Here is a 13,830-nt window from a genome sequence, read left to right as displayed (position 1 = left end):
TTTGAAATGTGCTAACTTTTGGAAGTTAGAGATGCTGAAATGACTATGGATGTGTTCACATTGGTAGCCTTTAATCCAGATCAGTGGTGTCAAACTCTCGGACCTGCAGAGTTTAGTTCCAGCCCTGCTCCAACTTATCTTTACTGTATGTTTCAAACAAGCCCAAAATCAATATTCTGTCATCATTTACTCACCCTTCAATCATCACAAACATGTTTGAGTTTATTTTTTCAGTTGAACAAAAGATGTTGGAAACCATACCTGCCAATATTCCTGTTTTTCCCTGGATTCTCCCATATTTCAGACCCATCTCCCACCACCCTCCCGGTTAGCTATTCCTCCCAAAAAACTCCTGTAATTTCGCCAATCCAGCCGGGTCTTCAACTTTGTTAGAGTATCTGATTGCAGCGGCCGCCCAAAACCCGGTCCACAGTACAGTTACTAACTTTTAACGGTTCTTAACTGCATTACTCAAACACCATACATCCCCTCACCCCACACCCCAATCTCCCGGATATTCAGAGACAACTGTTAGCAGGTATGGTTAGAAACCTGTAATCATTGACTTTTATATTTGTTTTTCTTACTATGGAAGTCAATGGTTACATGTTTTTTTTTTTAAATATCCTTTTTTGTGTTCAATAAAAAAAGAAAACTCAAAGTTATGGAACCACTTGAGAGGGAGTAAATGGTGAGTAAATTTACATTTTTGGGTGAACTATCCCTTTAAGGACTTGGTTAAACTGTATTGGGCTCTAGCCATCCAAACTGAATTCAGACACCCCTGGACCAGACCAAAGAAATAATAATAATAATTGTTACGACCTTGTTTTCCCTTTTCTTGCCCTCAGAGTGTGACGTCACTGTTAAATAGTTAATTTATGGGGGGAGGATATATAGATATATTTGAACTTTTGTAAAGAAGGGTACTTCCTCTGGTGGACTGTTATTCCACAGAGAGGTCATTTTGTTTTGTGTTATAGAACATTGCATTTTGTTGAGAGAATTTCAGTTTATTTCTTAATTATTTCAAATCCCTAGACAGTTTTTTTATATCTTGTTGTTGCCTTCAATGAGTATTTATTTTGTTATATTGTGTATTTGATCCTTTTTATGGTATGTTCGGGAGCTAGCTGGCCGTAACATAATATAAATCTGGCTCTGGTATGGATAGTAATTTTTAAGTCTGAATCTAACAATGCTAAAATGAATTTTATTTTAATTTTTTTATCAGACCAACCTCTAAAGTGTGTTTTAAGAGTTTCAAACATTGTGATGCCAAAATGTGGCAAGATGATTTAAAAAAAATCTAGGGCTAGGCGATTAATCGGAAAGTAATCAAAATCGACAATCAGAAGCTATACTCAATCTAATATTTCCATGTCAATTTTTTCAGTTTCCCTACCGCTTTTAGATGCACGTGACCTTACTCTGTTATGGTTGATTAATAGTTATTATATTATTCTGATATTATACTTCTGTCAAGCGCACTTCTACGGTCCGGCACAGCCTTCACATGCATGCATACCTCTTAAAACAATGTACAGTAACTACACATATTGCAAGCTTTGTGATTCATTGATTTGGTAATGGTGACGAGCTTGGGTGGCGCAGAGAGCCACATCTTAGGCAATGTGTGTGTTAATTTCAGCTGTTCAGCATGGATGTTCAATAAATAATAATAGATAGTAGATGTGTGTGTTAATTTTAATTATTTTAAAATCAAGTAATGCATCCTTCATTTAAAAAAATCTCTCACTTTTAATAGGTGAGCATATCTACTGTACAAAACCTGTCAGAGAACTATGAGGGCAAAAAAAAATAAAAATAAATAAATAAATAAATATTAGTTATTAATTGTAATAGAGTTAAAATGTTCAATTAATTGAGATTTTATTTTAGGCCAAATCGCCCACCCCTACATATGAGATGTTATTAAAGTTTCCTAAATTTATTTCTAAAAATATATTGATGCACTATGAATTTATAATTGTTCACCAATCAAACAGTTTTCGTCTTTCCAACATTATTATTCATTATGTGCACCTGACTAAGAAAATCCCACAAACTCCAGACTATCCGAGCTCAGCCGTTCCCCCTTGCAAGCCAAATTCAGCCAGACTGAGAAGAGAGAGAGCGGGAGCGAGAGAGCAGGAGCTGGTGAAAATTGAATAAATGCCAGTCGACAGTTGGGGGGTTGTAAGCTGGAGATAAAGATTGCTTTTCGTGTCGTTTGCCACCCGGATCTCTCTCGCTCCGCTGGAGGCAAATTGATTACGTGGAGAGGCTAGGAAAGGGTGGGGGAATATGTAGATTGCTGTGGCCCTCAGAGCAGGCAGACGGGTAAAGGGCATGATGGATTTCCATTTCCATACATGAAGAGTGGAGGACGAGTCAGGGGAGGGGGCAAGGCGATGCGGCCACAGGGGAGGGAGAGAGAGAGAGGGGAGTGCTGCGGCGGGTTCCAATCTCACACACACTCACCCGCATCCACTCAGACATCTGCCTAATGCTACATCTTAAATAGCTTTCCCCATTTTACATGCACTCAAGTCTCATTTGGTGCAGAATGAAACGCTATCATTAAAGGGAGATTTACTACAAATTGCCACAAATTCGCCATGTCACTTCCAATGATCTGTGTGTGCTAGCGTGTGTTGAGCGGAGCCCCGCCTGGGAGGAAGTATACAGGGAAGGAAGACGGCAGCAGTTACACCGGAGCTCCACACCGATAGTGGGAACATCAAGCGATGTGGCGACTGCTCTGTGTACCTCAGGACTGCCCCAGTATAGTTCAACCAGTGTTATGGATGCAACAAGATTGTTTTAATTTACTGTAGATGTTTTAAAAGAATATAAACAACAATACAACTTATTGTTAAAGAGCCCCTATTATAGGATTTTGAAAATAAGCTTTCATGCAGTGTGTAACAAAGCACTAAGTGAATGAAAACATCCAGCTTTTTAAATCTGAAACTGCACCATGTTTAAAACCATTGATTATTTAAGGAAATAGTCGACTTGAAGAGTCGAATGAATGATTTGAACTGGGTTTGGATCTTTTGCTTGAATGCATCAATGTCTATTCAGTACATCACCAATATGTAGTATCGCATCCGGTAAAATGTGAACTCGCTTTCCCTTCAGACACTAGCGGAGAGCGGGGATCATGGGATTGATCATGACAAGAGGATGACGATCACTGACAGATGAAGATTTGGCTGTGGGGAATAAAGGGTTAAAAATAGCTTATATCTTCATATAGGCAATTACATTGCTTCTTTCAGTGTTTTTCAACTGAAAGATATTATTTGTTACTATAAAGGTAAACTGAACTACATTATTAACTTCTTTTATTTTGTGTGGAAAACATTTTATTCACAAACAAATATTCTTAAATTTGCAGCCTTCTTTTTCACATTTTTTTAATTGAAATTGATGTTTTTGTTTAATCTCTTAGATTGGTTAAAAACAAGAAAAGTGATAGATTCTTGGATTATTATGATAGTTATTTTGGAAATATCATGGATACATAAGTCCTTCTTTCCTCTTGGTGTATTTGTGTTATTTATGCATCTCTATTTAATTTGTGTTTATAATATTACTTAATCTGATCTGTTAAGTTATTATCATTGTTAGTCTTATTGCCTTTTTGTGTAAGATCAGATTTTGCATGTTTGTTATTAAAGCCAATAAATAAAAAAGGGTTAAAGTTAATTTTCTAACCTAGTGCTTTGTTCCTGTCAATCTTCTGATTTTTGAGACAATAGACATTGCAACATGAAATTTGCAGCCATTTGCTATTAGTGGAAGGAGCAGCAGACACTGGGACTTTGTCAGACTTTGACAGGGACTTTGTCAGTAACTGTAACAGCTCATATGGACCAGTTTCTGTTTCCTTCAGATCATAACATGTAAGTGTAATTAAAATTGTTGCCTCGATTTCCGTAGTTTGCAAAATATGTGTTTAATTGCGTGTTATAAGTTGTAATTGCCCTGCATGGCTTGTAATTACTTATCTTTTATAGATTAGTGCTTGTACTGTATCTTTCAGTTTGAATCGTTATGGGGCAGTTCATATATTGTGTCCAAAACCACGTTGAAAATGCAACGCGTGCTTCCTCCTTTACCAATTTAAAAACGTTTCTGAACTCGTGACCCTCTGCCGTTTGCCTTTGCTATGGCCACCATCAGCTGTTCATTCACGCACGGCATGGTCAATTTTAAAAACTTTTGCCACTGTGTGGATTAATACTGAATGTGTGTCATTGTTATTACTTGGGGTTATGTTTAAGAGTAGAGTAATATGCTAGTGTTTAACTGCAGTCCTGCATTGGACTTACACATACTCTGTGAGCTACTTCATAGCTGTGATCGGCATATGACCAATCGTAAATGCAGTCGACCAATCACAACAGATGGGTCATCGATTCAATCAGTAGAGATTTGAATCGCACTAAGGAGGGATTTGGGAACAAATAAATCACTGAACGAATCATATGGGAGTCATTAGGATAATTAGGTAAAAATTAATGCAAATTATAAGACAATGAAAGGGTATTTGACCTTGCATGAATATCGGCCTGTTGTTAGAGATCCCCGAAATCAAAATATGACCTTTTATAATGCAAAATAGGGGCTCTTTAAAATCTGTTTTTGTTCATATTTTTGTTCACATCTGTTTTTTTTTCTAATCATGCAATGATCAACAAACTACTGAAGGAGCAGTTCGCACAAAAATGAAAATTGTGTGATCATTTGCTCACACTTTTATAAATTAAACGGTACAACTTTCTTTCAGATAAAGAACAATAAGACTTTATGTTTGACCTTTCCAGAAAATAACAAATGCTTTTACAGTTAAATCTGTATTCTTCTCATTTTACTGACTTCAATTCACCAAAATCTCTATGCAACTGCAAACATTCCTATTTCTTTCTCCATCTTTTCTCTACTTCTTTGTATCCTAACTCAGTATTAAGCAACCGGACAGCCTATAGCCTGGGAAAATAACTCTCTTGGCCATAAGCAGGGGTTAAAAGGAGCACAGGAAAGGCTAAATCACAGGCCTATAATGCCAAGTGGCATCCAACCCTGACAGATCAGGAGCAATGATGCAATTTCCTTAAAGAGCCCATATTATACATGAAATAGGGTCATATCTTGGTTGTAAGGGTCTCCAACAACAGTCTAATATGCATGCAAGGTCAAAAAACACTTTCATGGTCTTATAATCTGCATTTATTTTTACCTAATTATCCCAGCGACTCCTGTATGAATCGTCCAGTGATTCATTTGTTCCCAAACCCCTCCTTAGCGCGGAGCTAATCTGCGCTGATTGGACCGATGACAGTCTGTCGCGATTGGTCGACTGCCTTCAGTCAGAGAGGGAAATGGCCAATAGCTAATCAGCAATTTAAAAAGTAATCACAGTTCATACACGCTCGATAGTGTAGGCGTGAATTTTAGCTGCCACACTATGGCGAGTGGATAGTGCCACGGATAACCGAACGAAGGAGACAGTCGTGTACTCGCCATACCACACACACACAAAAACACACACACACCTCCGGATGACAACGCTCCCGCTTCCGCCCGCACCCGCCAGGTTTTAGCCTGAGAACCCGCTCCGTTTTCTGCCCGCCGCGCCCGGTCCCGCTAGAGCGGAGAACACAACCAAAAATCACCCAGTATACAGTCCAGACAGCCAAGCTGTCTGTATAGACACATACACACAGCACAAAGCACACAGAGCTCGTTCGTTCGTTCGTTCGCTCTCTCTCGCTCTCTCTCATACGCTCTCTCATACCAAGCAGACTCTCTCTTTCTAATTCGCATAGCAATATCCGTGATATTGCTAGACAGCCCGCTCCCGTCCCAAATTAAACCCGTTACCGACCGCTCCCGCGATTTATTCGGAAATTTATTCCCGCGGCTGTCCCCGCGCCAGATTTCTGCGGCGCGGGAATAAATTTCCGAATATATCGCGGGAGCAGAACTCTAGCACGGAGCTCCAATAACAAAGCAGCACGCGTCGCGTTTTTAACGTGACTTTGCACGCGATAAGATAATATATCCAGTTAACCTGATACAGTACACGCGGTTACAAGTAACAAATCACAACTAAATACATTTGCAAGCTAGAGTAAACGAGGCAACAACTTTAACCGCACGTACTTACACTTGAGAAATGGAAGAAACCCATCCTGATGTCCATCAGTTACTCTTTACTGATCCTTCCTTTAACAAACTCAGATGAAGTATTCTTTGTAGCATGTAGCTTCCAGAAGTTTCCAACTGCTTGGTTATAATGCTGAGGTTTCATCTTTGGCTAGAGACTCAATATATCCATCTGCAGTGTGACTTCAATCAACCGGCATGTTTGTGTGTGTGTGTGTGTTTGTGGGTGTGTGTATGTGTCTGGGTTTCTGCGTCAGAGGGCGGGGCCTCAGGTTTGAAATCTCCCGGGTTTGCGCGTGCACGTGAATAACTTGGTTTCGTTCGTACGTCATGGCGAAACACCTAATGAGTCGGTATCAAGGCGACTCGTTCGAAGCACTATGAGTCGACTCTTTTATAGATGAATCAACAGTTTTAAACACTGTATTCTTACAGATTTAAGCCTTAGCTGGATACTTCACTTCACTTAGAGCTGTGTTACACACTACATGGAGGGGAATTTTCAAAAACCCATAATATGGGCTCTTTAAATAACCACCACCATCAAACAGGCAGGGGCGACAGAGGGCCAGAGCCATGTTAGTGTCCACAGCCGCTGCCCGCAGGGAGGGCGGCCCACTGCCCTTTATTAATTATTAAAAGAGAACTCCTCACCGCCGTGTGATGGATAACACTTGTGCAGGAAAGATATCCTGCTGAGAATTAATATCTCCCTCTCGCTTTCTCCCCATGTCCCTGTTTGAAACCCAGCAGCACAATCTATTAAAAATGAAAGGGGGGATATGCAGCGCGATACGCAGCTTGAGGTCTATGATATGCATGTGACCTATGGATTCAAAGACATCGTTTCTTGTTATGGCTATCGTTGCTTTGAGCTCAAAGAGTGACACTTTCTGTCTGGTTTGTGTATGAGAACACTGTGTTTTAACCTGGTCAAGTTGTTGTACCAGCAGCTGCAGTCCTGGGTCATAGCTCCAGGCTGGTTTGCCATGTCTGAAAGCGTTTGTCACTGGAAGAATGATGAGTCCAGTGCCTGATCTCTTTGATCACCTCACTTTACATACAAAAGCCTAAGCACATGTGGGCTGATGGATGACAGAGTGGAAAAAGCACCTGTTCTACAACCTGAATCACTGAAACATTACATCAATGTAGCAGGTGTCTTGATTTTAAGGCCACACACTTATTGTGAGGGAGAGCAGCCAGTGTGCTTCATTTGTTTGGGAAGCGGTGACAAGAACTGATGGAGCTGTCAGAATGACAGCAGGAATGGATGTGTGAGTCTACCTGATGTGCATGTGGGTGAGCCTCTCCATCTCCTGCTCCATGTGCTCCTGTAGTTCGCCCGGACGCAAAAGAACCTGACAGATGGGGCAGATGGGTGCCTGACTGTCATAGAGTGACACTTTCTTCTTACCTGAGAGAAAAACAGACAGATAGGGGGGGGAAATGAGGAAGGTTGTTATATTTTGTTTTTACCAAAAAAAAGTTTTAGATTTTCGACTAGAGAATGGTTAAAGAGCTGATTTTTCCTCATTGAAATCTGACATTTGGCAATAAATGCATGACATATATGACATACAAGTTTATATGTGGTTTTCACAAATATAAAATATGTCAAATGGGCAACAGACATTTTGAAATATTGCAAAAAAGGCAACTTATATATTTTTCCAACAATTGGAATTACAAATATGTAGATCTATATATGTTCAAATATATTAGCTGTAATTTTGTATATATGAGCAATATCACACGAGTAGCAGTGCGATATGGATGTATATCAGCACTGGTGGGAGGCATGTCTTAGTGTCCCACCACACCAATGACGATATACAGCCACATCGCACTGCTGCAAGTGTGATATTGCGTTCATACAACAGTTCAATGACATAATCGTGTGTATAAAAAGAAATCAAACAAGAAGAGTCTCAAAAACCCTTTAGCAAGAGGAACTACTTTCTTCCAATATACATTCATATTCGCACCAGACGAACAGCAAAAACAGTTGCTCATTTACCAACGTCACTTAAGAGCTAGCATTTGAATGATTCTCTAGCGTAATGTCTAAAGTGATGACAAAACAGGTGATTTTGCTTACATTTTAAGATTATAAGGCTGAACAGCATGAAAAGCCATCAGTCTACAGAGATTTCCCAGTATTTCTCGGTTGCAATCGGGAGATCACAATATTAATATGGTATAAATACAGTACTACAGCATACAAAAGAAAGAGATCAACTAGGAAAGCCACTTACTTGTATGATAAATATTTAATCAGCTGTAGTTTGAAATTATGCTGGTTTTTCTTAGGGCTTATTCTCTGTCACCATCTTGTGAATGAACATCATCAATCATCTTTGCCCAAAGACAGGCTAATGGCCTCTCAGAAATTATACATTTTTAAAAATAGCTGAAGCTAAACAACTACATTCTCGACTAAAAAGGCCTCAAAATGTTGTCCAACAGCAGCAATATTTGTCAAACTGTAAAGTGTCCTCTGCTTGCCGCTGTATGTGGACGGAGTAATACACAAGGGTGAAGGGTTAAGAGGCTAGACTCCATTTTGTTGTATTCCATATATGTAATTTGTATATATTTTCATATACTATATGTCTATATGGGTTAACTTATAATAAACCAAGTGTTTACAGGTCTGTCTTTAAAGGTTTATTATTTATTGCTAGAAATCAATTCCTCTATGGAGAAAATGAATGTAGTTTTTACTTCTGAAACCAGACTGTTGCACTGATGGGAGCTTTGGTGCAGTTTATAGCCACTCATGTGGAACCTGCTGATTTGAGTCCAGCCCACATTGTGTCCTGATCCCATTCACCATCACATTTAGCTCAGTTTTTACCAATACTCTCTTTATGATCACAAAAAAAGAGGCAGAATCCCCAAAGTATAATTCAAGGAGATTAAAGTTTTGAGACCAGCAAGTAAGAATGGCCAGAAACACAGCACTATTGGTGCAGTTTTTTATATAGTAAATTTGGAGAAGAACATGGGTCAGATGAGTGCTCAAAGTCTTTTTCTCTCTCTCTGGACTGTGTGGATTAAGTGGCTCAGATTTCTGTCGGAGGAGAATCCGTCATCCTCGGCCTCCTGTCTCCTGTTCCCTCATTAAACCAGATCCACAGCTCCGCACAGACAGTTACGCCACTGAGCTTGTGACACTTCAGCTGTTTCTCTCACACACACTTCATATACACTCATCAACTAACCAATGGGCAACATTTCATCATACACTGTCTATAAAGAATGATCATTCTCACTTATTGTGAGATACACAATAAATTAAACAATAAGGATATGTCCACGACACGTGTATTTTTATTTTTAAAAATCATTTATTGGGCAGAGTTTTCAAAAATTTTGTATTTTAGTCACCTGAACTGCATTTGGACAATGGCTGAAGCATATAGCAAAAGCTTAGGCTTTGATAACACCTGTATTCGTGTGGACAGCCTCAAATAACTTGAAATATAGTTACAAATACATGAACTCTGCTGATTTTGAATCCTCAGCAGTCTTTTTATAGTATATCCAAAGAAACACAAACAGCCTTTTTACCATAAACAAACAGACATGTGTACGTGCGTTCACATCTGAACACATGGCCATGTTTATTTTTGCGATACTCCATCCGTGTGAGTGGGATTGAATGTGTATCATGGCTGCCTGTGACCAATACATCTTTTGCATGCGAATTATCTAATGTGCTGCTCTGTAAATGAGTGAAAAAAACACTTCCTTTTTCACTCTGCTATCACTCAATCTTTCAGATCTGGAACTACCCAATCAAAGTGACTATTTTTGGCCCTCCGGGACAATAGATCCTCCTTCAAACAGGATATCCTGGATGAACTCACTGTTACCAAAAGACTACAGCTGTTAGTCACACGGTGAGTCTGCTTACCTAACTCAAAGCTCTAATATATACACAAACAGGAAGTGAGGAAATCACACTTTGGAAATTTTGCCTTTGAGATGTGCACGTGCTAGATCACTCGTTAGTATGATTTACACAGATGTCAGGTAATGTGAAAGGTCCTTATGCAAACCTCGCTGCCAGGGCATTGCTATGCAGTTCCTAGGAGCCTTTTTCCTGGTTGTCAGGACATTATGTCCAGAATCAAAACTGTGTCTAAAACCACACACTTCTCTACTAGCATATGAAAAGCAGTATGTGAGCTAAGGAGTATGTCCAAATTCATAAGCTGCGTCCCAAATGGCACATTATACACTTATGCACTATGTACTTATGCACTTACACACTCAACAGCGTAGTATATGAACGTAGTATCATCCGAAATGAAACACCAATAGCTTTTTACTATGCAGAAATTCAAACCGTTTCCCTGATGATGTTTGACGGTTGCTAAAATAGTGAACTTAATGACCAAACTACCAAATAATACCTGCATGAGTATAATTGCATTCATTATCAGGACTCAGGAGGCGGTATAATCAACCTTGTAGGAGAATTTTGCTGTCACAATCCAAAATAAATAACCCAACATCAGTGCCTGAATGCTCCGCTCCTTCTGCTGTGTGAGCAAAGCAGTGGTCGAATTGTGCGTGAAGTGTCCAAGTGACATTTGGTGTACTTATTTAACTGAAACACAGCTGGCGGTCACTTTGCTCACATAGCTAAAGGGGAGAAGCTATTGGGTGCTACTGTAAGGTCAGATTACTTGGTTTCTTTTGGATTGAGCAAGCAAAACTATCCTACATAAGTGATTACACTTAAGTAACTTCCAGTGGTGAATGTGACTGTATGCATGACATGTATTATTTGGTAGTTTGGTCATTTATTTCACTAATTTGGCGATTGGGACACTTTTAAATGTTGAGTGGGAAATTATTGCAATTTCTAATTGGTTAAATACCCTTAGTGTTCCATTTGGGACAAAATGGTTGAATGTATACTGCATAAGTGCATAATAATTTTGTCCCAAATTGCAAACTTGTGCACTATTCTACGCCATTTTGTAGTATAAATAGTGTAAGTAGTGCATTCACACTGAAAACTCTAAAAAGAATAAGTGCACTTTGTGGAATGATGGACACTTCACACACTCAACGGCTTCTGCTTTGCTCACACAGCAGAAGGAGCGGAGCATTCAGCCACTGAAGTTGGATTATTGTATTTATTTTGTATTGTGAAAGCAAAATTTTCCTATGAGAGTGATTATAGCGCCCCCTGAGTCCTGATAGTGAATGCGGTTATCCTCGTGCAGGTATTGTTCGGTAATTATCTGTGAAATGGCTTGAATTTCCACTTAGTAAAAAAACATTTATATATTGCATAAATGCATGGTGTATGTGCCATTTGGGATGCAGCTAATGTGTAATTTGGTACACAACTAGTGTTTGTTATTTGGTTTTTAGTGTTAAGGATGTTCTTATGCGCTTGTTATGGTGTTTTCAAATATTATCATATTGGTGCTGCTGTTGCTAAGGTGTTCTAGATTGTTGTTCAGATGTTATGATTGGCTGACAGTGTTGTTCTATGGTTGCTAGACCAAGTTATCATTAATTAAACAGTATAAAGAGAGTTCCACATCCTGCTACTTTGCACCATAAGTTTATCGATTAAGATATTAACATGTTATATATAGATATCAGGCTCATAGCCAGCCTGGTGTAAGGGGTGGTTCTTTTTTCTTAAAAAGTGGACAATTATACGGCTCATTTTCTATTTAATTATGAAATTTAAATACTGCATTTTATTAACATTTTAAGCACGATCCTGAATTAACTTGTCAGATATAACCACACTTTTTGACAATTTTAGCCAAAACAGTATTCAAACCAGTTTTAATTTGGTCCGCTTTTGGTGCCTCACACCTTTTATTAGCAATTTTTTGTTTCAAGAATAAGGTCCAAAATTTAGAATAAAAGTTACTCTCAAAATGTTTTCTCAACAATTAAATAGCAAAAAGATGACTTTACTTATGTCAGATTGTATGTTTTCTTGCACAGTTGAATGTTGGACACATGAAAAATATTTGAGGAGTTCAGATGCTAAAACCTATAAGTGCTGTCTGACAATTCCATTAAAAATGAAATTTTTTCTCGGGCTCGTTTGTTTACATTGGGTTATTTCACTTTAAAGACCATAAAAAGGACTTATTCTTTGCCATAAAAGTTATATTACTGAACCTACGCACAGGAGCCTAAAACAAATATTTATTCTAGAAGAAAATTTCAGACGACATTTAGAGGTTTTTGGATCTGAACCTTTCATTTGTTTGCAATGGCCAAAACTGATTAGCTAAAATCACACTGACATCCAACAGAGGATTCTGCTTGCTCTTTTTCAATGCGTTATTTTCACCATTATGGCATAGCAGTCAAAATTGGACAAATGATCTCATGTATGGGACAAATTCTGGACCTTTATTAGTGAGGGGTGGGTCTTCCGAACCACCCAAACCCCCCTGGCTATGGGCCTGGATATTAAGATATAAATACAGTTTCCATTGCTCAAAGAAAAACAGCACACACTATGTTCCAATTATTAAAGTGTGTGAGTGTGTAACAAACGTCTGATGTTTTGCAGTTTGGTTCTAATGTCTAGGAGGCAGCTATTGATCTGTTTCAGTAGGGGTTAGTGAGCATCTTTTCTCGAGATGATGAGGTAACTTGAGGGCAGGTTGCAAACAGATGTACAAACCCACACACACACATAAAGTGGGGATATAATCCTGGTTCTGCTTTCTACTTAAAGCCCTGGGCTCAGTTTGAGCTGTCCTTGACTTCAGAGGGCACTGTTGTGTTTGTCTTCATATGATGTGTGTGCTGTTTGAGAGGGTGATGATCGCTAACAGTCTAGTCTATGCACACACACACACTCATGCTGACAAACATGCGCGCAAACACATGTAAACGCTCGCGCACACACACTTGCATACATGCGACAAAGTCCCTCTGGGGGCACAAATCCTCTGCCTGCATATTGGCCTGTCAGAACTATTTCCTGCACGAGCACAGATTCATCGGTGAGAAGGTAGCAGGGTCAGTGTTAGCATCCTAAAACTACCCCCTCCTTCCCCCATACATCTCTCCACCACCTCCTTCTCCTCTCCTCTTCCAGTCATGCGTGCCTGCGCATACCCATCCCCTATTCTCCAGCACCACTACTTAACGGCCCCACACTCTGGACACTTTAAGTGACTTTGAAAAATAGGTAATCGATTACAATTCTGTGTGTCTCTGTTTCTCTCACCACCCTATTCTCGCTCGTCCCTCTCCCTCCTCCCTCCCCGGCTCCGTCCAGCAACATCCTGCACATCTATTTCTCATTTTCTGGCCCTTTATTTGTTTTCCGTGCTCTCCCTGTCTTATCTCCTCTCACCTATTTCTGCCTCTTTCTTTCTTTCTTTCTTTCTTTCTTTCTTTCTTTCTTTCTTTCTTTCTTTCTTTCTTTCTTTCTTTCTTTCTTTCTTTCTTTCTTTCTTTCTTTCTTTCTTTCTTTCTTTCTTTCTTTTATGATCAGTGCAGTACTGTTTTGGATACCATGGTAATGCTTTTGTTTCTGTGTTGAACTCTGATGTTAGTCACAATTTTTTTGTACTCTATGCGAGACTGTCTTTCATTGTTTTATGGATTGTTGTTGTTTTTTGTCATTGTTTTCATGGA

At 39.2% G+C, this 13,830-nt stretch overlaps 1 protein-coding gene across 42 annotated transcripts in view; it reads right to left on the bottom strand.

Moving 5' to 3' along the window:
• The window catches only part of rnf220a (ring finger protein 220a), a 353,098-nt gene that overhangs the window by 38,865 nt on the left and 300,403 nt on the right, over positions 1 to 13,830 (bottom strand). For all 42 annotated transcript variants that reach the window (NM_001443299.1, XM_087239653.1, NM_001443298.1 and 39 more), the window contains one exon: positions 7,468 to 7,597. In NM_001443299.1, coding sequence (NP_001430228.1) covers positions 7,468 to 7,597 — 130 coding nt within the window. The remainder of the gene's footprint in view (positions 1 to 7,467; positions 7,598 to 13,830) is intronic.

Source organism: Danio rerio, chromosome 2 (genome assembly GCF_052040795.2).
Source record: "Danio rerio strain M-AB ecotype USA chromosome 2, GRCz13ab, whole genome shotgun sequence".
Classification (NCBI taxonomy): domain Eukaryota; kingdom Metazoa; phylum Chordata; class Actinopteri; order Cypriniformes; family Danionidae; genus Danio; species Danio rerio.
Note: the sequence above shows the minus strand (reverse complement) of the source record. Positions and strands in the feature narration are given on the sequence as shown.